Genomic DNA, 24011 nt, shown 5'->3' with positions numbered 1-24011 from the left:
TGTTGATCCCCATCCCTGAACAAAAACACTTCTTTCCCCAGTAACAGGCAGTCAGACATTCAGATGCAGATAYTGATTTTGTGCAGTTGTCATCTTGGCTTCTGAATTTCTCTCTGAAGCCAAGGGAAGTGGCATCAGGCAACCAGCAGCACTGAAAGACACATGTGTTGTCTTAAGAAAGGGCAATAAAAATCCCCAACAAAATACACAAAAAAGAAGGCATATAAATCTGAAATGCAAAATTCAGAAAAAAACAGAAAAAATAATTTTTGCCTGGATTTCTCCTATGAACAGCCACGAAAATTCTCTGTGAGGCTTATGATCAAGAAAATTATCTTTTAGTTCTGCCCACATCATCTTACKTGGTATTTTAAACATAGTATTATAATTTTTCACTTCTAATTGCAATGTCCTTTCAYTTCTTTCACTTCTAGGTGCCAAGCTTAAAAGAACTAAGTAAAACTGTTTTCAGTGTCAAATTCTCCCCAATTTAGAGGGTTGGGCGGACTGAATTACCATACCATTTAACGCACATATTGCTTTCTGTGGTTCTCTGTGTTGCTTTTGCTTTTCTCCACTTATTACTTTCTTTCCTTTCTCCACTCTCTATTTCAGGCTGTCAAGGAGAAAGCAGAGTCCGACTCCTGCAATGAAATGCTTCACCTGCGGAGCCTGCTGAGAGTGAAATTGATAAAGGACAACACCAGCCCAGGCAATTTCACTCACAGCGGGCACTTGCAGGTGAAGCCCTACCGTAAAATGGAGCAAGGTTACTCGCCTGCTGCCTCCCAGCCAAGTCACCAGTTGATAGCTGCTTGTTTCATGATCTTTTCACTCATCTCCTGCCATGCACCGCTGCTCTGACCCCTGTGCAAGAGGCAGGAATCAGCCATGGAGACCAGTGTTTGCTAGCAGGGGCTGAGCCCAGMTGAGTGCTCCAAATGTTGAACACTAGGCTGAAGGCTGATCTGGCCATGGGACTGCTCAGACCACCTTCCCACCAATGGGATCCTTGGGCAGTGCCACCTGCCCTTCCATGTAGGACAACAGTCCCACAGAACTGTCATTGCTGCAACCACCTGACAGGACAAAGGCGAGGTGTAGATGTTTCTGTATCTTTCTAACATCTCTGTAGGGTACCAGCCTGGTGCCTGATGTATTTAAGACAACCTATACATCATTTTAGCTGGTGGCTCCCATGGATCTACTCCCAAGGGGTATCACTCTCACTGTCACTTCAGCACTGCTTTGCCCCAGCATCGCTTTCCTCACTATTTGAAAAAAAAAAAAAAAATCTTGTGTATTAAAGAACTATTTGAGTCAGCTCAGGATTTTTTATTTTGATAGGAGTGTTCCTAGGACCCTGATTGATACCAGGGCTGATGTTTTTCCCTAAGGCAGGTTAGTGTAAGGAGTAGTGATAAGAGAATTTTGGTGATGCAAGGTAGGGAAACTGGGTTCTGCCATCTCCCCCTTTTTTCAATACTAATATGGGTTGAAATTCATAATCCGCAGATCTGGAAAAAACAAACTTTTCTTACATAATCCGTAATKTATTTAACAAGGTAATTACACTTTTTCATACCCAAGACCAAAATATTTTAAAATCTAAAAAAGCTTATGTTGTACAGGGAAATAGTCATAATTGCACTTAGGTCACATGGATAAAGCAGGCTTCTTAAAAAAAGTTGTAACAGATAACTTTTCTCATACTTCAGAATATAAAATTGCAGGAATGGAAGGGATTATTGAGAAATTCTCTGTCTAAACAGTGCTTCTTATGGAATGCTATATAGTCCTTGTTAGAGATTTGAATACCAGGCAGTGCCAGACATGTGGCAAAGCAATTCCTACAGCACTGGTGGAGGGAATTCATTGCTACAAATATTATTTCTATAAATACCCATTATACCATTTACAAAATTCAAGGACTGAAATTAAGACCTAAGGAGCACAGTGTATACTCGATGTACTTGAATGCCCAGCTCCTAATTTGGAACAGAATTCTCAGTTGAAACTAGTGGGAAAGTAGGGGTCTCAGAAGGATTTAAATGCCTCAATGCCTTCATGTCTAGATTTCCAGCAAATACATCTGAAATCAGCTCTGCAGTCTTTACTGTGTTGTTCCAGAAGGCTTCTCTCAATCTGAAGTGCAAAATTCACCACCAGGAACCGGCCTTGGGTAAAGAGCTTTTTTATCAATGAATGTGGCTGATTGCAAGTGTGATTATTGTCATGCCACAGGAGGATACAGGGCAAGGACAGAACACTTCAGRAATGTGACCACAGATTAACTGTTAATAAGCAGATGGTCTCTGTGTGGTCCCATTTATGAGCTAGAAACAAATTATAATACTTTTGATTTTTTTTTTCCCCAAAAAAATCTAGTTTAACTCTTGTCAAAGATCCTGAACAGTCTCTTCTTGAAGGAAAAAAAAAATCCACAGCAGAATCTTTTTTCACAGTTGATAGAAATCATGATACTTAAGCTTGAAAACTTAAATAAGTTTAAACTAAATAAGCCTGTGCATTTAAGCTGACAGTACAACTATTACTGACCATGCTCACTGCTGAACAGGTAACTGGCTCAACTGATTTGGGGGTCATAAAACTATAAAATATTTTCCTTTTTTTTTTTTTTTTAATCTACAAACATATTACGGTATAAGGGTTTGTTTCTTTGCAATCTCTGTAACTCGTCCTGATATTAACAGCAGTTATATTCTTTCGCACTAATTGGTGCAGCCTRAACCAGATCTGCTCCAAACGTGGGAGATGTGAGCCAGGCAGGCAGCAATCTTCCCACACTTCCTTTTGTGCCGGTTTAAAACTCACCAGGGACCTCACAGAACCTTACCTATMGCAACAGCTGAAGCGAGTCATAAACGTGGCTGCTCCCAAGGCCTGGAGTGCTCAGGCTGGTGCCACGTGTCCCTTCTCCTTCCTGGAGGAGCCTGGCTTGTGCTTGCTGTAAGGAATCACCACATCCCTCTCGGCACACTCATTTCTCTGAAGGCTTTGCCCAGTTGTTCAGGCAAATGAGTCAGCTGAGCTGAATTTAGTTTTAAATATACTGTAATTATCTCAGCATTGTCTTTTTAGATGTAATTCATTGGCTGCTTTTACCTTTCTTTGCCTATTTTATTCAGTCAGTCATTTCTCTTTTTAATTTAGAGAGTCAGGCATCAGAYTGAATGCATATTTCTAGCTCCCTATGAAACAGAGAGGAAAAAGGACATAGGTCTCCRTAGCATGCCAAAAGTCTGAATGGATTTATGTTAAATATTAATTTGAAGCTGATCATAAAATCACAGGAAGTGCTAGATCTAATATCTTAGCAAAGATTAAAAAAAAAATAGTGACAGAAAACCAGACTTGCAAGTCATAAAAAACAAACAAAATCAGCAGTGGCACAACCAGATGATTTTCTACACACCTTGTGACTACTCAGAACACTGCCTTGTTTACTTAGGTAATGATGTGCTTCAGTACAAGAGGATATGCTTTTCCTGAGAAACTGCAGCTCAACGTGGAGCTGAAGTAGAAGCATAGCTCGTGTGCCAYCAAGCCCTGCAGAGAATTCACAGATTGCAGCACAGCAGCAGTCCTGAGCTGCAGGAGGCCAACACCTACCCAAGGGAGGATTTTATGCCTTCAGAAAGAGGCAAACCAGMAGGATCTCTGCCCTGGTAGCTCCCAAATAATGCTGCTGCCTTCCATCTGCATGGCCAAGGGCTGCTCATATGATGCCTCTGCTCTCACAGGTAACATGCTCAGTGCCATGTTGCTATTGCCATGCTTTGGATTCACAAAGGACTAGGGCACTSAAGGTGCTCGACTCCCACTTCAGGCACAGAGCCATAGTTCTCCTATAATCCTGCTCTGCCATCATCCCACTGAGGAGGAACATAGTCCTCTCCATTTGCAGGCTCAGAGCTCCCTAAACTTATCTCCCTCCACAAACATTGTCTTTAGATTGCTCACAGAAGTACCGTATGCTTAGCATTGTTCAAATTTCCTCTGGTCAAAGTAGCACCAATCCTCACAAACCATGATCCTTCCCCTGTTTCATCCCTGAGAAGTTCTAAGGCACATTTGATGCACCTGGTGGAGGCAGGGGGTGGAAATTGCTACAAGCAGTGGTTGTTAGCATCATCATCTGGGATTGTAATTCAACTTCCACCTCCACATGATGAAGTCTTCACCCTTCTCATTTTATATAAATATAATAGCCTATAAAATGTAGTCTTCACCCTTCTAATTTTATATAAAAATAATAGCCTATTTTTTATAAAAATAGTAGCCCCCCCCCCACCACCAATGTAGGGGCTACTTGACAGCAGGGGATTTCATCCCAAATATGAATGACAAATATTAAATTTGTCATTATTAGTGCAGGTTGTCTCAGGAGAGACAAAGAAAACACTTATTTACAAAACTCTGCATTTTAGTTGCTAGGAATGATTTCAGGTTCCAGGCTGCAAACAGTCAATATTAAAGTTTTAAAATTTTTTTTAAAAAGAAAGTTGAAACAACAGTTAGCAGCAAAGTGAATGTTAGTTGTATCCAGTTAGCACCCTAAACATTATGCAATGGAGTATTATTTTGCTCTTCTGGTACGAAAATTTGGAACTGAATTGTAAAATATGGTGGAGAAAAACAACTGTGTGCTTGCACTGCCACAGCAAGGGTTATTTGCCTGTTCCACAGCAAGTGGAACAGCCCCACAGCTTGGCTGCTACAGCACTATAGTGAGCAGTGCCCTCAGGCAAAGGAGGAAATATGCTAGCAGARGGCGTTAGACACTGAGCTATAGGATACCAGGGACTTGTAGGACTTTGTTTCTGAAATGAAGAACTAAACTGTGGGAACTTTGAATCCCCAGATGAAGAAGGCACCCCTTGGAGTCCAGGCTTGAGCAGCAAAATGTGAGAGCCATCAGAAGAAYAGCAAAAGTTATTCACAACACTTTTTGATAAAAAGAAGGGATAGCACTTTCCAAGGAGYAACACTTACTTCCTCAGAAGTCTCTGACTGCTCTATATTCTTATCTTTGTATTTTCTTACTACAATAATTTATCAGGAAAAGACACAGAATGTTCTTTTACATTGGTTTCTATTGGTTCATCAGTCTCCTAAACAATATTTTTTTTCCTGCATTTTATTTCACAGTCTTGCATAACCTTGAATTTCTGATGATAAAGCCTGTGATACTTGTTCTTCCAGTACTAAAACCACACCCCCTGAACTGTAACCTATGGCTATAAAACTCAGAGCAGGGGAATTCGAGAAGAGAAATGATCAAGCAAGTTCTCTCTGAATTTCTCATTAAATTAGAGAAGACGGGTTTTGCCCACCTTCACACTGGACCTCAAGGACCATGGCCATTCCTGGGATTATAACCCATGGTTATAGTTGATCCAAAACACCACAGCCTACAAATTCTTTTCACATCACCTTTGCAGAGCAGAGAGGAGGGAGCATCAGAGCATATGGCACCACATCCACAGAAATGCTGTTTGGACCAACTGGCAGAGCACTCCTTAAAATAGCTCTGAGTCAGCAGGTTTTGCAGTCACGAAGGCAGAGCAAGAGGAGAGATTTCAGCAGATCACAAAGCATTTAAGCACACACCGCAACTCCTACTCATGGCGCAGMTTTCGGAGCATTCTCAGGGAAGAGGAGGATTAGATGGGCAAAGGCTTTTAAATATTCTCTCATGTGAAGGAATGGAATTAGGCCCACAAAAGTAATTTGCTTGGAATATTAACCTGGGAAATGGGAGATACGTTTGAACTCCCTTGTGGCAGAAAAGAAACTGAAGTCGGGTCATTTACAACCTGATTATCCTAACCATGAGTAATTTTAAATAAAAAGAGGGAACTGGGATTTCTTCTCCAGCTGTGCTTGTCATAAGGCTTGATCTTATAATTGTGCTCTTAGGATACCTACAGGATGAGACAAGTAGGAATTGGAATGAGAAAGARAGATTAACAGCTTACATTCTAAATATATGGAGAGTTCAAAAATATCTAATATATATGCTATAAATTAACATGCATTTCAAACTTCAAGAATAGTTTGTGTAATGTTGAAAATTCATTAAAATTTATTAATGRCCTTGCCTAAGGACTGTTATCTGCTCAGAGGCTGTGTGACCCACCTGAAGCTTCACCCTGCCCTAGACAGGCTGGCTACTGTAGGATTGTGAGATCAACAGGTATGTCCCCCAAACCCTGTTATAACTAGACAAAATGACATAAAACATGTGAGAAWCAAGGAAATTGGTGGAAATGCTGCAGCATTTACAAAAATAGTTTTTCATGAGAGGGTGTTGTTCGGAGTTCTGAAGTTGCACAAACTGATGGAAAATTCCAGGAAGTAGGGAAAAGTAAAATGAAATGTTAGTCTGAGCAATGTCCTCTGCTACATGATCAAAACATTTTTTATGTCTGCCCCTCCTATAGGYTGGGGTTTTTTGGAGGGGATTTTTTTCAGTGCTACATGACAGCAGCCATCAGTGATGAGGAGGGAACAGGGACATGGGTTGTTCTGAATGCTCAGCTGCAATGGACAGCTACCACAGCCAACATCTGTCTGTCTGTCTGTCTGTCTGTCTCCCACCCAGCTCCACACAGCCAGCAGTATTGTCTCACCCTGAGAATTCAGTTTGAAAAACATGAAGAGGTGTCCATAGTGAAACACACGAGAATTAAGAAAACCAAAACCAGACAAGGATGCTGTTTGCTCTGGGTCTGCTGTGGGCGATCTCCTGCCACAGTCATATGGCATTTGGGTCTGGAGGCCTCCTTGCCTCCTTCAATACCAAGCCTTCAGGGGTGATTGCTCCCTGCCTAGCTCCCCACAAAAGCCCAYGGGAAGAGAAGTGAGGAATAAAGACTGGATGAACTATTTTAAAGAGATTATATTTTGCATGAATTTTTTCATATTTTTGTAAAAAAAACCATTTTCTTATTTTTGTAAAAAAAAAGCCTCACTCCCCACCCCATTCCCAATCACAACCATATTCTGCTGCATCTGGAGAAAGCTCCTGTTTTGTTTCAGTGTCTTGAAATTAACTTTACATTCTAATAACACCTTCCTCACTTAGGAACTCTTGAACTGAAAACTATTGGAAAGTCAAGGGTGTTGGTACGAGGGGCTGGGCATGGCGGTGTCCTCCTCCCAACGAAACCCTTTACAATTTAAAAAAAATAAACAAAAAAAAACCACACAAAAAACAAGCAAAAAAATCAGACAATATTTCTTTTCAAAAAGGGTAAAATTTATTTTTGAAAAGACAAAATTTATTTTAAAAAAGACATGGACTGCAGCACTGCATGAAGCCAGTGCAGCCTGACCAGGATTGGTGGACCCAGGCTTCGCAGGGACTGCCCAGATGTGGGGGTCCCAAATGGCCACTGAGAACCATTCCTATCACCCGTGGATATTCAGAGGATCACTGAATGGGCCAGGTTGGAAGGGATCACAGTGGGACATCTGTTCCAATTTCTGTGCTCAAGAGAGTCATCCCAGAGCACATGGCACAGGATTGCATCCAGCTGGTTGTTAGATATCTGCAATGAGGGAGACTCCACAACCTCTCTGGTCAGTCTATTCCAGTGCTCTGCCACCTGCACAGTAAAGAARTTCCGCCTCATSTTCAGSTGGAACCTCCYGTGCATCAGTTTCTACCYATTCTCTCTTGTCCCTATTGCTCGGCGCCGCTAAGCAGGGCACGGCTCCATCCTTTTGGCMCTCTCCCTTCAACACTTATAGACATTGATTTGGTCCCCTCTCAGCCGTCTTTTCCCGAGGCTGAACAGCCCAGCTCTCCCAGCCTGTCCTGGTAAGAGAGATGCTCCAGTTCCTCGATCATCTTTGTCTCGCTCCGCTGGACCCGCTCCCGGAGCTCCTGTCTCTCTTGTACTGAGGCATGCAGGACTGGACACAGCCCCGTGGCTGAGCAGAGGGGCAGGATCACCCGGTGGGCCTGCAGAATCAGCAGCGCTGTTCCTCACGCATTCCCGGCGCCGCCGTTCCCGTGTCGCTGCCCGCGGCCGGAGCTGCGCTGCCATGGCAACAGGGGCGCGAGCCACCCCGGAAGCGAATGCGCGCGCCGGCCCCGCCCCCCCCTCGGCKCTCGCTCAGGCGGCCCCGCGCGCGGCGGGTGACGACGTGTCGCGCGCGCGCGAGGGGGAGCCGGAAGCGGCGCGGCCGCGTCAGGGCGGGCGCCGGGGGCGAGAGACGGAGCCGCGACCCCGCTGCCACCCAGCGACCCCCGGCCCCGCCGGCCCCAGTCCCGCCRCCTCCCGGGCCCGACATGGCTTTGCGGCGGCTTCTCCTTGTCGCCGCCGCGCTGGCGGCGGCCGCTGCGCCCGCCGTCGCCTTCTACCTGCCGGGCCTGGCGCCCGTCAACTTCTGCGAGGCCGGCAAGGAGAAGCCCGAGTGCAAGGTGAGCCTGGGGGGCGCTGAGGGGAGGCCTCTGAGGCCGGCTGGGGGCGGCGCGGCCTGGGTGTTGTCCCTCTGCCGCGGGGCTGTGTGGTGGAGTTTGTCCGGAGGGTTTGTAGCCCCCTCGCCGTGCCGCACCGAGGCTCCCCGGCGGCGCTGGGGCTGGGGCTGCGGGCACTCGGAGCGTGGTTYATGTCCGGCTGTGCTCAAGTTGCTTACAGAATTGTTAGGRTTGAAAAGGWCCTCTGGAGATCATGTGGTCCAACCCCCTGCAAAGGCAGGGTCACCTGGAGTAGGTGACCCGGGAGCGCGTATGAATGTCTCCAGAGAGGGAGGCTCCGTGAGCCCCTGGGCAGCCTATTCCAATACTCTGCCATCCTCAGTATAAAGTTCTTCCTCTTGCTGAGGTGTAACTTCTCAAGTTTAAGTTTATGGCCATTGCTCCTTGAAAAGGAAATTCATGAGACAGAGGACCCAGGCGAATGGCGGAGGTGTTTGCCTGGCTCCTGGCTCAGCTCCGGCCTGGCTGGGACGTGRCCGCGATCCCTCCGAGGGAAGGAGAGAGCTGTCGGCTCATCCTGTGAGTTACGGTCACGTTGAGGAAGTAGAAACCCCTGGCCGGTTGTCTCTTGGGCCCTTTCAAATCCTTGCAGGAAAGCTGCAGCAAGGATGACAGTGACAGGTCATGCCGAGGGGTGTGTGTGGTTCTTGGCAGGAGCAAGCAGCTGGTGACTGGAGCAGATATAAAATCAAAGTAAGCATCCGGTAACACTTTCCTTGCTACATCTTCCTGGTTGGAGGAACCTGAAAGKAGGGGCTTCTAGGCCCCAGTTTGTCAAGTGAAGCACAAACTTACCTTCATGCCTGCAGAAGTGATGAGTGTAGTTTYACATAATCAAATTGCTCATTTGTAAGGATATTAGCGGCGAGCATTAACRTAAACCTCTGATGAAAAAGAGTCTCTGCTTTTTTGGGGCACCTTTTGAAGTTGCTTGTTGCTGCTGTGATGGAARTTACACAGTCTGTGCTTTAATACTCAACTGAGAAAGTTCCAAGACCAATCAGTTTTATGATCCATGGTCTTACTGTTGTAGAAAGTGGCTGTCTTGTGCTTTCTGAGCTCTCAGCTTCTGCATTACATGAAACTCGGGTTCATGATTCTTCAGAATAAGAGCCTGCCTAAACTGCATGCTTTTGGTAAATACCCTGTGCTGACTTTATCCTTTTGCTGTCCTGATTCAGCAGAGCCAGGAACAAGCCAAGAACATAATGAAGGAGCTTCAGTTGTAGTAGTAAAACATCCTGTGGACATTCTTTGATAGAACCTCAGAAATGGTGTTTGTAAGTGACCTCAGCAGGTCACATACTGCAGCTTCATGCAGAAGCTGAGAGAACAGAAAGCACCACTGTTGTCAATACTCAGCAGATCAACTCATCTCTACCTTTGATTAAGCAAGCCTTGGAAACATGCAAGCATGGAGCACCCCTCTCCTTCCTGGGTGACCTGTTATAGTGCTGCACCACCCTCTTAAGAAATGTTTTTTTYAAATACAGGCTAAAGCCTTCAAGCTGGAGTTTGTTATTTTTTCACAACATCCCTGAAAAACATTGCTATGTTTGGATTATTCCCGTTTTAAGCTTGTAGAAGAAAGATTTGTTTTTTTTTAGTCAGGTGAGCCAGCCTGACTAAAAAAAAGCCTATTGTCTTTTGTAACTAACCTGAGACACTATGGGCTGATCTTTCTCAGCTGTCTCTGCGTTTTTGTTCCTCATAAAACATGTACAAAAAGTTATCTCCCCATGAGAATTTGTGATTTAATAAAAGCGAAATGAAGTACTTGGGTAATGTAAACGTACCACCGGCAGGCAGCTGAACAGCTCAACAGGTATAGTATTGCAAAAATTTCTTTCTGCAATTAACCACCTCTTATCAATTTACATATTAGACATGGGCATATGGAGAAGTCTAAATCAGTCTTCACATCTAATTCTCTCCATGTAGTCTGCAACTGAATGTAGTCTGGTCCCTGGCAAGGAGAAACAATATATGATGGGATAATTACTATATCACATTTATGTAAGCAGATAAAACTAAGCTTCCCTGACAACCTCTGGGTTTTTTTTTTTTTTACATTTCTCACAAGTTTCTTGTGCTTATCACTGTTAATCATGGTGTCAGTAATAGTAGTGAATTTTCCTGTCTGAGGATTTAGATGCACATGCCAGATCTCTAAATGTGCTATTTGTCAATTATGATCTGTCCTCCATGAGATGAGATGTTGTTAATGAGGCGTCTAGCTAAGAGCAATGAGACTCATGTCTTTCCCCTTTTCTCCAAGCTGCTTGCTAATATGTTTGGGCAAACTCAGTTTGGCTTCTTTTTCTGGTTTTGGCTGGAATACCATCAGAAATTGAATGCAGACTTAAATAGTAATTCTTGCCTGAAGATTAAGTATCCTTACTCAGTTTTAAGAAATAGTGGTCACTCAAAAAAAGATTTGGTGTTGTATGGGAAATTGTTTATCAAATACACTGATCTGCAGTAACACATATACTTAGGAAAAACTGGAGCATTCGCTTAAATCTCCTCCAATGAAAAGTAGCTAATTTAAGGCCATGGTTCTGTGACCAGCTGAGGCATCTAATTCTCTGTTGCTGGGAGTGAGAGATTTAATTCCTGTCTTCCCCTGGGCAATGTATTCCTGTCCTCTGCATTGACACAGCTGTGTTATTTGTTGATTTTTTTTAGCTTAACATGCCACAAAACTGTCCAACTTTTTGCTAGTCTAGTTCTTTGCTGTATTAGGGAGTTGAAGTGGCTTACAGAATTGGTGCAAGCGGGCACTACCCAGTGATGAGCAGCCGGTCTTCATGGCTTAGGGCAGAGGAAAAAAGAGCCACAAGGTGTGTCTTCACTTAGTGGGTCATGCTGACAGCTCACAGCTTCTTGTGCCTCTGAGAACTGCATCCTGGCTTGCACTTGGACAGCTTAAATATATTGGTATCCAGCTGAAGTATCTGAGCTACAGGTACATGTGAACATTTCCATATTTTTTTCCAGAATTTCTTGGTTTGATTAACCTGGAGTGAATTTTCGTAAGGAGGAAATGCTTTTCTGTTGGTGGGAAAATAGCTGGCTTGCAGTTGAAAGGGAGAGGACTCGTTCTTGGGGGCATTCACCTTCGTTTTGCTCTTCAACTCTTGTCTGATTACACAGTAAGACAGTTCAATTTCTGTTGTGGTTTAACYCCAGCTGGCAACTGGAACCACACAGCTACTTAATCCTGGCTGACCCCGGTGAGATGGTGAGGAGACCAAAGAGGGAAAGTAACCTGTGGGTTGAAATATGAACAGTTTAATTGAAACAAAGTAAAATACAYTCATAGTGCTAAAATAAGAACAATAATAATAATAATGTTAATGAAAAGGAGAGAGACGGGAATAAAACCCAAGCAAGACAAGTTGCACAATACAGTTGCYCACCACCCACTGATGGATGCCCAGCCCGTCCCTGAGCAGTGATCATCCTTTTCCAGCCAATTCTCCCAGTTTATATATTGAGTGTGGTATTCCATGGTATGGAATGGACCTTTGGCCAGGTTAGGTCAGCTTGTCCTGGCACAGCTTCTTGTACACCTTGCTGGCAGAGCATGGGAAACTGAAAAGTCCTTGACTCAGGGTAAGCACTACCTAGGCACAAGTTAAAGCCKAAAGTGTGTAATCAACCTTATTCTTACTGAATTCAAAACACAGCACTATACCAGCTAGTAAGAAGAAAATTCTGTGCCAGCCAAAATGAGGACAGCTTGCTGTGGTACTAAGAACTGCTCTTAAAAATTTTTCTTTGTATAAGTCTTTTGCTGTTTTACCCTGTTCAATTGGTTTACTGTGCAAGTAGGTAACTGCCAAAAGCAGTGTAAGGCAAACACTTGAAATTTACTGGTACTGAAAGACTAGAGTAAGGGAAGGGATTTTGAGACTAAGAGGGAAGAGTGAGAGACCTCTCCCTTTCCACAGCAGCAGGCTACTCCATCTGTAATTAACGTGTATAGACCAAACTATTCTGAAACCACAGTAGACTGAATTTCAGGTTGTTACTCAAGAGTTGGTAGAGTTACTGAAAAACTTTTATTGGAAGGTAAATGTGGGTATCCTTGCCTTCTCTTTGGAAAGAGATTCTGTTCAAACTTAAAACAGAGTATCAGTCTGAATACATGGTTTAAATTCTCATAGTTCACTTTTCAGTTTCTATACAGATTAAATTGTGGAGCAGCTTAATTACAGGGAGAAGTACTGGTCTCATCTGTACTTTTCTTCATKTTCTTTTAAGACTTTCATTACACAAAATTTGTGGTGATGACTAATATGACTCTAACTTGGTACATTAAACTCAAACACTGGCAATTGTGCGAAGGATATTATTTTTGTGCATGATTTCCTGCTATCTTGTACGTGGAATGGTTATGTTACCCTTGAAGTGGTTTTGTCATGGGGTCACTGCTTTTGTGATGGTTATTAGATAGTGCTTTACTTTTGCTCCCAGAAGATACAGTTCATTACATATCAAGTGGTACAATTACTCAAATCTTACATTTTCAGCTTTCCTTAACCTTATTCAAACAAATGTAATTTTATACATCCTTGAGAATTGAAGAAGTACTTTAAATAAAACTCTGATTATCTCTACTCTTTCAGTCTGGAATCGAGCTGTTTGTGAACAGACTTGACTCGGTAGAGTCTGTCCTTCCCTACGAATACACTGCGTAAGTATGTTGTACTGTTTGTGTTATTTTGATTGTCAGTTTTTCCAAAAGGATGGATTTTAATACCTAAAATATTATCCACATCTTGCTACAGCAGTGAGTCACTGAGGCATTTGTATTTATTTTGCTAACATAAATTTACAAATACAGAATTTTCAATGAGCATATGGATGTCAGCATTGCTTCCTTTGTCTCAGTTGCCTTTTCTCATACTTTAGTGCATGGATTTGTAGGCCCCTATAGGTTGAATTACTGTCATAGTCTGACATAAGGTTAAAACTATGTATATAATACTTTTCTGTATTAGTTGTCACTGTAGATCAAAGTGTTACTGCTGTCTTTAGTAGCCTATGCCACATCAGTTAAAGTGGTAATGAGGTGCGAACATCCCATCAATTATCTTAATGAGGTGTTAAATGTTTTCTTTGTACACATCATGGGAGTTGTATCAGTGCCTGGTACAACTGTGTAAAGTATTTGCTATAAAGAATATTTTGACTATTAATATTCAAGAGCTGAAGCACCAGTTATGTCTACTTTAATAAACACAATTGTGATGTATTTTAAAATARAGTATAAAAAGGTGGAGGACTAGCTATTAAATGTGTTGGTGAATAAAACTGTAATAACGTGTTTAATAGTGCTTGTTGTAAGGGAGCTGTCTCTGTCTGTGTGTGTTTTTTTATATTACTATATTTTCCACCAAATTGAAGAATCTGGCYGGCATGCTTTTTTCTCAGAGTCATTATTAAACTCTGGATGAAGATTTAATTTTTGTCTAAAATCCTGTTCAAATAGGAAGCATCTAATTACTGAAAGRAACTTATGCTACAATGGTCTGAAATAGCTGATTAAGGGATTTGATTGTTGGTTCCGTTTTGTTTGGTTTATTTTCAAACCAGTGATTTTCACTTTACAGGTTAAATGAAGAAACTGTTGCCTACAAGGAAAATTGTTGTTTGCAGGAAAAACTGCTTTCTTTCCGTGTGCTCAATATGTTGATTTGGGACCATTATATGCAGCTGAGAATATTTATTCATTTTTGTCTCTTTTCTGTAATTCAGGTTTGACTTTTGTCAAGCAGAAGGAAAGAAGCGTCCGTCTGAAAACCTCGGCCAAGTCTTGTTTGGAGAGAGGATCGAACCATCTCCTTACAGGGTTTGTTCTCTGATAAGGGGTGTTTGGTAATGCATGCATTCAAATGTAACCAAAGGAGATCAGAATCTTGAAGATGATTTTCACAAGGGCTTTATCTGAAAGCGCTTTAGCATATGAAATTCCACACGATAGAAATCTGTCAGTTTAAGCTAATTGTAACTATGTGCTWTGCATCATCGAGCTGTAGCCTGAATTACTGTGCAGGTTGTCTTCTCTCTTTGGAATGTGAGGAAACCTGATTATAGCTGCTCAGCACTCTTGTTTCTTGGAACCAGATCTGAAAATATTGCAGCCATGAAACAGAAGAATTAGAAATGGTGTTAGTCAGCTGGTCTTTTCTGGTGACTGAAGCTCTCACATTCTCTTTTACAGAGGTGGTAGGAGATAAAGTTATCAATTGAAGCTGCCTGTGACAGCACAGCTGCTGTGAGGTCAAATGACTTATCTGGTAAATCATGGCAGAAAACAAGTTTTAGTCAGTAAAAGCAGCTCTTGCTATAGGGCTCCTACAATGAGCACAGGARGGGTTTATAGCATACACCAATACAAAAACCGCCTCTGGAGCGTTAATGTACCTAGTCTTGGTTATTTGTTAGGTATTTTTATTATAATAGTATGGGAAATGAAGTGCATAGGTAAAGTTGTTAAATACTGAAATAAGACACTTCGTTACAACTTTTTTGCTCATGTATCTTTCATTTTTCTTAGTTCACATTCAACAAGCAGGAGACATGCAAATCTGTTTGTACAAAGACATATGATACCACAAAGCCGGAAGATAAACAGAAATTAGACTTTTTGAAAAAAAGTATGCTACTGAATTATCAACATCATTGGTAAGCTGGTATCAAAATTCATAGATTGGTTAAAATAGTATTTTGATGATAATTTAGTTTATAATTTTGTATTTTCAAGTKAATACAGATGGAGCACTAGATATTTGCTCTTAATTTATTTCCCTTCTGGTTTTGCAGAAAATGTTACATTGTTTGTTGTCTTCATAAAAGCTTTTCCTTCACTTGAAGGATAAGCACTAGGWGCAATGGAAATGAACCTATTTCTGAATGCAAAGCCTTGTGCTTACTGTAAAATAGTGCTATTTTTTTCACTTGCAAATGTAGAAATTAGTCCTGCCTTATTTGAGAAAAGTCTTGCAGGACCTTTATTCTGTTGCTATGTTGTCTTTGTTTTCCTCAAGAGCCTTTGCACTCAACCTTCAAATGCTTTGTCCAGGAGACAGGATCAACAGTTCTGCAAGAGTTTTTTAGGAGTAATGTTTGTTTCTCTTCTATGGATATGGAAGGCAAGGTAGCCGGTGAAAACTAACTAGTGAAGTAATTGTGGGGTATGCATAATTATGTGGTCCTTTCCTATTCTTTGAGCCTCTCTGTAACCATCTCACCTTGGAGGATGCTGAGGTTCTGTTTCAGCTTGGACATTGAATCCTCTTCTGATGGGCATTAAGGGTGAATGTGTGTGCTGAATCTCAGGCAGATTTTCAGTTTCCTAACACTGCACCCACATCCAAGAGCTGTGAAAATGTTTCTCAGCAAGCTTGGTCTTGACACTGGAAATACCCAGCCATTATCAGTGTTTATTTAGTGCTTGACATGTGGGTATGCTCTGCCAACAGCAAGTTTCAGGTGCAAGAATAGAAGGAACAGCTTGGACAYGTGTTCCTGAGGCATGTCTTTGCACGGAGTACATGAGCATCATTAACTGATGTCACTCAATGTGCCCTAATTCTAAATATGGGCCTCCTGCTTTATGGGAGTAAAAATGCGGGTTGAATGTTGCCACTAACGTTTTCTGTAATGTCACATTCCACTCCTTCATTTTGTTACAGCCACCTGGGCTAGAAGCATAACAAGTGCATTTTCTACTGCTCTGGAGAGCTGATATGGGATATCCCATTGTAGTGATAAACTGTGGTTCACTGATGTAAATATTTCTGGGAATCACTTGAAAATGAGCGTAGTAGGAATTTGATAGATTACGTCAGAAGGGTTCACAGGCAATAGCCATGTGTTCATGTAGGTGAATAAGGAAATAGTAAAGAAACTCTGAAAGGTACAGCTACTTTTGCACGGATTTGAAGTGTATATGCCTAATGCTAAAATAAGTGGAGATTCAAACATGCTGGACTTCATTATATTCCTCTTGAATACTGCATGTGTTTACAATATTTGCACCACTTTGAATTTCAGTGATGCATGTGAGACTAGCATAAAGTTTCAGCTTTAAAAGGTTGTGTATATTTTGATGTGTAAATTAAAAATAGCTTGCCAAGGCTATGAGACTTGAATTAAATTTTTTTTTTAGGAAAGCCATGCTGTAAGCTGATAGAAACTGAAAAAGAACTGTATAAAACTAATCACACGGAAAAGTACTTCAGAGTGGTTTGGAATTTTTCCCCTGTAGATTAAACTGTTTTACAAATATACTTAGTGTGTTCAAGTATACTCTTTTAACCGGTATAGCTAACCTGATAGGGCTGTTGAGATTTAAGTAGATACAATTCTGTTTTTCGTAGTTGAAATTTAGGTTATTTCTTAGTTCTTGTAATGGCTTTTCTAGTGGTTCTTTTTTTTTTTTTTTTGCTCTGCCCACTGCCCTAAAACTTTAGAACCAGTGGCATGAAAAATCCCTGGTTATGTCTGTTAGTCCTCCTTAGCCACAGCTTCACAAAGTGGCAGTGGCTGGATTTTGTGATTAATGATACTCCAGGAGTATGGTACAGAGGTATGTTGTGCAGGGATCAACAAGGTAGTAGAAGTGACGATTGAGTAGAGGGTTATAATCCAGCTTCAATTTATCATGAAATTCCTGGGGAACACAGATGATGCAAAGTACTTTTAAGGTTTTAAAAGCTACTTAATAAGATTAGGAATTGACATACTGAATTGGACTCAACAGCTATACTGATATCTTGGCTGACAGTGTTCATCACCAGATGTTCTTGGGAGACATGTARGAACACTGTGAAATAGCATATTTGCTCCACATGTATAATCTCTTCAAGTCATTTTAAATTTGAAGATTAACACTGAAAAATGATTTGCTACTTAAACTATCAATTTGTTCCAGCACTGCTGCTTGAAGGCAGCTCAGTAGGTCTTTGCTGCAGAAAATGCAAGGGAAAGCCTTTATCCCAACCAAACTTACTTGCAATATGTTAATGTTGCCTTGTTTGGATTAGGAGCTTAAAACACTGACAAAAGTGAGCAATCAGTCTAGCATATGTTATGGAGATAAAAGTTCAAATATACAAGCATAGAATTGTTTAGGTTGGAAAAGACCTCTAAGATCATTGAGTCCAGCTGTGTGGTGGGTAGACCCTGGCTGGACACCAGSTGCCCACCAAAGTTGCTTTGTCACTCCCCTCTTCAAGTGAACAGGGAGAGAAAATGTAGAGAAAGGGTCAAAATAAGGGTAGGGAGAGATCACTCACCAACTACTGTCATGGGCAAAACAGACTCAAATTGGAGTATTTAGTTTATTTATTACCAGTCAAATCAAGATAGGATAATGGGAAATAAACCCAAATTTTAAAACACCTTCTTCCAAGGCTCTWTTTCACTCCCATTTTTCATCACCTCCTATGCCCAGAGGCACAAGAATGGGGACTGTGGTCAGTTCATCACACACTGTCTCTGCCACTCCTTCCTCCTCAGGGTCAGGACTCCCCACACTCTGCCCTTCCTCCAGTGTRTGGTTCCTCCCATGGGAGAGTTTTTCATTAACTTCCCCAATGCAAGTCCTTCCCATGGGCTRCAGTTCTTCATGAACTGCTTCAGTGTGGGTCCCTTCCATAGGGTGCAGTTTTCAAGAACAGTCTGCTCCAGTGTATGTCTCCCATGGGTTCACAAGTCCTGGCAAACTTGCTGCAGAGTGGGCTCATCTTTCCATGGGGCCACAGGTCCTGCCAGGAGCCTGCTCCAGTGTGAGCTTCCCATGGGATCACAGCCTCCTTCAGGGCACATCCACCTGCTCTGGTATGGGGTCCTCCATGAGCTGTTGAGGGGGTGGCCTGACTCACCATGGTCTGCACCACAGACTGCAGAGGAATCTCTGCTCCTGTGCCTGGACCATCTCTTCCTCCTTCTCCACTGACCTTGGTGTCTGCAGAGTTGTACAAATTCCCAGTCCTCTCTTCAGCTGCAGCTGCTGCTRTGAAGGTTTTTTTTTCCCTTTCCTAAATCAGTTGCCCAGAGGTGCTGCCTCTGGTCACTTATGGGCTTGGCCTTGGCCAGCAGCAAGYCCCTGTTGGAGCCAACTGGCACTGRCTCTCTCAGATTTGGGGGAAGCTTCTTGGCAGCTTCCTGCAAAAACCTCTATACCCCCATGCCAACCTAAACCTTGCCACACAAACCAAATACAGACATAACACTGCCAATTCCGCCATGTCCCTAAGTGCAGTATCTAGTTTTTCAGTACTTCTGAGGTTGATGACTCCATCACTTCCTTGGACAGCCTGTTCCAATGCCTGACCACCCTTTCTGTGAAAAAAGTTTTCTAATACCCAACCTGAACCTGCCTTGGCACAACTTGAGGCCATTCCCTTTCTTCCTATTGTCAGTTGCCTGGGAAAAGCAGCTGACCACCACCTTAAACATCTGTCAGGCATTTATGGAGAGCAGTAAGGTCTTTCCTGAGCCTCTTTTTCTCCAGACTAAACAACCCAAGCTCCCGGAGGAGTCATCATAAGAACCTTCTCTAGTTSTGTTGCCCTTCTCTGGACATGCTCCAGCAGCTAAATACCTTTCTTGTAGTGAGTGAACYAGAACTGGACATCGGATTTCAGGTGCACTTGGTAGAGAGGGATAATCACTGCCCTGGTGCTGCTGGTCAGGATGGCATTGGCCTCCTTGGCCACATGGTCTTGCTGCTAGCTCATGTTCAGTGGCTGTGGACCAGCACCCCGTTCCTTTCCCTCCAGGCCATTTTCCAGCCATTCTGTCTGCAGTCTGTAGTGCTACATGGGGCTGTTGTGACCCAGCAGTTAGCCTTGTTGAACCTCATACCACTGACCTCCAATAATATGGTCCAAGTGTAATGAATCTAAATCTGGAATAGCTCCTAATTTGCAATTCAATTGTACCCTGTAGTAGCATGATGGAGTAGGAATTGGTTGGTGCTGCTGCTGCTTGCAACCTATGGCAGTCTTTGGAATCACCAGAAAACCTGGAAACTCTTGTTTTTGTAGTGCCTGTCTTCACCTTTTCTATTGTAATATAATAAAATAGCAATATAAACCAAGAATACTGCAATTTATTTCTGCTGGGCAGCTACTGGTGGAGATCATACAGATCTTTCAATGTTGTGTGAACAAACGCAGTGTGTACCKCTCTTTTTACTCTCATCTGTTGATGTGCTTTAAAAAGAAGTGCTGATTTAGAGGCTGTTCCAATATACAACAGATTAAATAGTGCTTTGTTTTTATTKTTTGAAGTCATAATTTCTGTGTATAATTAAGCATTTAAATGTATCTGTAAGACACTTAATTGTAAAGATATTTAGCAGCTTGCTAAATTGTACCAAAAATCTGTTGAATTAACTTTCATTGGGATGTCCTTTTTTTGGTTTAGTGATACACAAAAAGTGGCAGTTGTCTAATGTCTTCATGTGTGAAGTTTATTAATATACCTTTGAAAATAGACCTGGTGCAATTAATACTGGCAGATACTGAATTTGAAGAGTGCTTTGAAAAGTTTATTTTGCAATGGAAGAGCAATGAGGAAGCTGGAGAATTAATAAAATGTGATGCAGCCTTTTTTTTTTTTTAGATTTTGTGTTTTGTCTTGAAATTGTCGATTTTAGCTGGTTTAGTTGATGATTTTGGCCATGTTTGAAAGACAAAATAATGAAAAGTTAAATTGTTAGGACTTTGGACTGGGTGAGTTTTCTGCTTTGGACTGGGTGAGTTTTCTGCTTTGGACTCTTTTTGTATGGGGACTTAAGGAAACAGTGCAGTGAACAGAACAATGTGAGTCGAAGGGCTACATGCTTGCAACTCATTTGGAACTTGGATTTGCAATTGGTGCAATTCCATGAATAGCATTGTTCTTGTAGTTAATATTCCAATAATGAATATTGCAAAGTTAGATTAATGTTATTCTGGTTTTATTTCCATTACACTGTGTGTTTTGAAAAATKGTGAATTGTCACTATGCCATTTACAGGATTGTGGACAACATGCCTGTGACATGGTGTTATGATGTGGAAGATGGCCAGAGATTCTGCAATCCTGGTTTTCCTATTGGCTGTTATATTACAGAAGATGGCCGTCCAAAAGATGCCTGCGTTATTAATGTATGTTTATGAAATTATATATTTTTAATAACCCCTTCTTACTAATTTAGAGACTAGCATCTCTCCTGTGTCATGTTTCTATGGTGAGTCCTTGCTATTTTAAGAATCCATGCTGCCTGAAAGCAGGCAGGTGTTTTGGTGTCTGCAAGTACTCCAATTTGAAAGCCTGATCCAAGCCTAAGAACCTTGTGTCTTATACTGCACAATACAGAAGGACTCTAAAAGATCAAGGGATGAACATGTATAGCATTGGGTACATGTGGAGGGTAGGTAAAGGTGAAGGAAAGTGTGTTATCCTTCATTGCCTAAGAAGTTGAAACATTTGAAGGCTTGGAATTTACGTTTTTGTGGAATAGAAGTGTTTTCGTGGAAGCAGGTTWGCATAGGTATGTTTGTACCTCTGTGTACTTTTCCAAGGATTGCTTTCTGTAAAACTGAGAGCTGATGGAAGAAGACATAATACAAGATTTCTGCATGAGCAAAGATTCTCTTGTGATAGACAGATGATCTAGTGGAGATAAATGCACTGAAAGCATCATAGAGATAAGAATACAGTAGAAAGTCCAGGAAGTCTTTAGGCTACCACAGACCTCTTCCATGGCAAGTTGGAGAATACAAGAGAAGTTGGAATATGTTTTTGGGTTATTTTTTTAATGGTTTACGAAATACTGCTGTTTCTGTGGTTTCCAGTTTTAAGTGCCTCCATAATGAATTGGTTCCAGGAGCTCTGTTTGAATGGATGCATTTATGATCAAATATGTAAACTGACAATATTATTTTAATCCTATTTTAATAGTTGCTTTTAATAAAAGGAAAATAACCYTTGAAGGAGTAACTGATGTACTGTAGAAGATATTTCATTTATGTGACTGTTCTTATAATTGGGGTGCTCTGTAGAAAGGGTGGGAACAGAACCTGTAAGGGGTATTACTTGTGAGTTTAACAGCCTCTTTAATTTAATAAATTCCAAGGTTATGTTTCCCTTCACCTGAGGTTTGCATTCAGCATTCTTGGCTGCTGCTTGCTGTTCATCTCTGTGTATCTTTGATTTCAAAGGTGGTTCTGCCACAGAGAGCATTTATTTGCATTGTCTGTCTTGGAAGGTTCTGTTTAATTTCCTAGAAATASACTCATTGTTTTAAAATAGCTGATGTTTCTGCAATGCTTCTGTTAACTAAAGTTGTCACAATCTGTTCAGTTACTCAGATGAAATAGGACATCTTCAATTAGAGAAATTAATTAATAAATATATTTTTCAAATATTTTAAATTAATTTTTCCACTTTTCAGTTGTAATAACTGTTCTTAGGATTAACTTTTCTAGCTTGTGTTTTTAATGCAAGAAGGCACTTACTGTCTTTACAATTCCCAGTATCTCACATTTATACTTTAGGAGAACTTCTTGACAGAAAAACTGTATGCAGTCTGAAATTCTGTTATGCAGGCTTTGAGATGTCTTTATTTTTTGATTGTTTAACATAAACTTTTACCATTGCAGTCAGAATTTCATGAAAAAGATACCTTTTATATTTTCAACCATGTTGACATAAAAATATATTACCATGTTGTGGAAAATGAAGCTCTGGGAGCAAGACTAGTTGCTGCTAAACTTGAACCAAAAAGGTTAGTAGTTGAAAATAACTTGTTATCAAAAAGTGATCCATCCCAAGACACTTGCTCTKATCTGGGGACCTTCTGCTAGTCAGAAATGTTTTCAGATATGTGACCTGTKAGTTACCTCTCCTGTTGATTGATGTAGTGTAGTTAGGACAGGCTAATGTCATTTTGTTCTGAATTCAGTGGATCTTGGTGCACTTTTTCCCTCTGGGACCGAGAAGAGATAAAACCTGTAAGTGTTTGTGTTGTGTGATGTGCATGCATAGAGAACTCTTAATTTCTCTACCAAGGGAATGTTCTGTCTTGTATCAGAATAAGCCACCAGTGCCTGATGCAGGCATGATTGGAGGGCAGCATTTGATGTCTTCAACAATCAAGGCTTGATCAGAAAAATTTCACAGATATTTCATCAGTTGTTCTGGTGTCTCTGTGGCTCTTTCACTACTGGTGTCTGTTTTATTATTTCTTAGCATCTTGTCTTTCATGGTAATAACTGAACTTGTTGCATTGTTAGTTCAGTTGAAAGTATATTTTTCAGACAGACGTTAGTAATTCTGGTGATGYAACTTTTTGAGAGTTGGAGGTTCAYAGCAGTACTAAGACTTCTTCTTATAGAGACTGGGCTCTCTATAAGAAGAGACAAATCTTGTTTCAAAAAGTMCTGAGCSTATGATATATTCCTTGYAAGTTCTGCATTTTATAAGACATTAAGAGCAATTCTCATATTTAAGAGAAGAATCCTTTTCTAAGATGAATGAATTCTTTCTTAAAAATGTTGTCAGTGAAGCAGCTTTCATTCTGTGTCTTTTCTTCCTGCAGTTACAAGCATACTCATCCAGACAACCCTGATTGCTCAGGAGTACCTATGGATATAAGTAACAAGGCTAGTGGAGAAGTCAAAATTGCTTACACCTACTCAGTYTCTTTTCACGTGAGTAATAAGATTTCTGTGGTAATTGCTTCTTAAAAACATGCATTAATACTCTGAATTACAAAGATGGACTATTAAAATCAGCTCAGAATAGTAAATTTGTAGTTTTAAAACTTAATTTGAACTRAAATGTCAGAGGCGGCTGGGAATTTAACCACGTTCATTACAGTTTTGCATACCAACACACAAGGAGCGAATGTGAAACATGTATGTGGTTTTTAAGAGTCACACTTTCCATGTCTGCCTAGGTTGTCTGGTAGATTATTTTTCAATCCAAGTTCTTAAGGCTGAGAAATTGTAGGTTTCAGCTAAATACTGTTGTAGGTAGGTTGAASCTGGTAATTTGCTGCTCTCCTGCTGCAAAAGCTGCCTTCTCTCCAAGGTCTTCCTCCCATGGAAAGCTGGCAAAAGAGTAGGAAGCTGGTATCCTTTTTTCTACTACTCTCTATTTAAAAGCAGAGGAGCAGTRTATCAGGCAACTGCAGGGAGCAATGATATCTGAATAGATCTCATTCTGTTGACAAACAAGGTGGGGGAGTTTGATTGTGTTACGTTTTCTGTAACAGAGTTTGCTGGACAAACTGTTTCCCGAAGTTTCCTACTCTTTCTCAAACTATTTCCATGTTAATCTGAGTTCAAAATACAATAAATAGTATAAGAAAAATACTCAGGAGGGATTATRCTATATATGATGTAGTAATTATATTTTGAGAAATTATATCAGTTATGGTGCTGAAATGAACTTGTGTACCAAAAAACAAGTATTTCTGGAAAACTGTG

The 24011-nt window shown here is 41.2% G+C and overlaps 1 protein-coding gene across 1 annotated transcript in view; it reads left to right on the top strand.

The window, feature by feature from the left end:
* Positions 1 to 8187: 8187 nt before the first annotated feature.
* TM9SF2 (transmembrane 9 superfamily member 2) overlaps positions 8188 to 24011 on the top strand; it is a 28992-nt gene continuing 13168 nt past the window's right edge. The window contains exons 1-7 of the mRNA XM_057366181.1: positions 8188 to 8455; positions 13147 to 13214; positions 14279 to 14372; positions 15081 to 15208; positions 20555 to 20684; positions 22182 to 22306; positions 23120 to 23231. Of these exons, the coding sequence (XP_057222164.1) occupies positions 8324 to 8455; positions 13147 to 13214; positions 14279 to 14372; positions 15081 to 15208; positions 20555 to 20684; positions 22182 to 22306; positions 23120 to 23231 (789 nt within the window). The 5' untranslated portion in view covers positions 8188 to 8323. The remainder of the gene's footprint in view (positions 8456 to 13146; positions 13215 to 14278; positions 14373 to 15080; positions 15209 to 20554; positions 20685 to 22181; positions 22307 to 23119; positions 23232 to 24011) is intronic.

Source organism: Malurus melanocephalus, unplaced genomic scaffold (genome assembly GCF_030028575.1).
Source record: "Malurus melanocephalus ecotype Western Australia unplaced genomic scaffold, MMel_1.1 scaffold_61, whole genome shotgun sequence".
In the NCBI taxonomy this organism is placed as follows: Eukaryota; Metazoa; Chordata; class Aves; order Passeriformes; family Maluridae; genus Malurus; species Malurus melanocephalus.
Note: the sequence above shows the minus strand (reverse complement) of the source record. Positions and strands in the feature narration are given on the sequence as shown.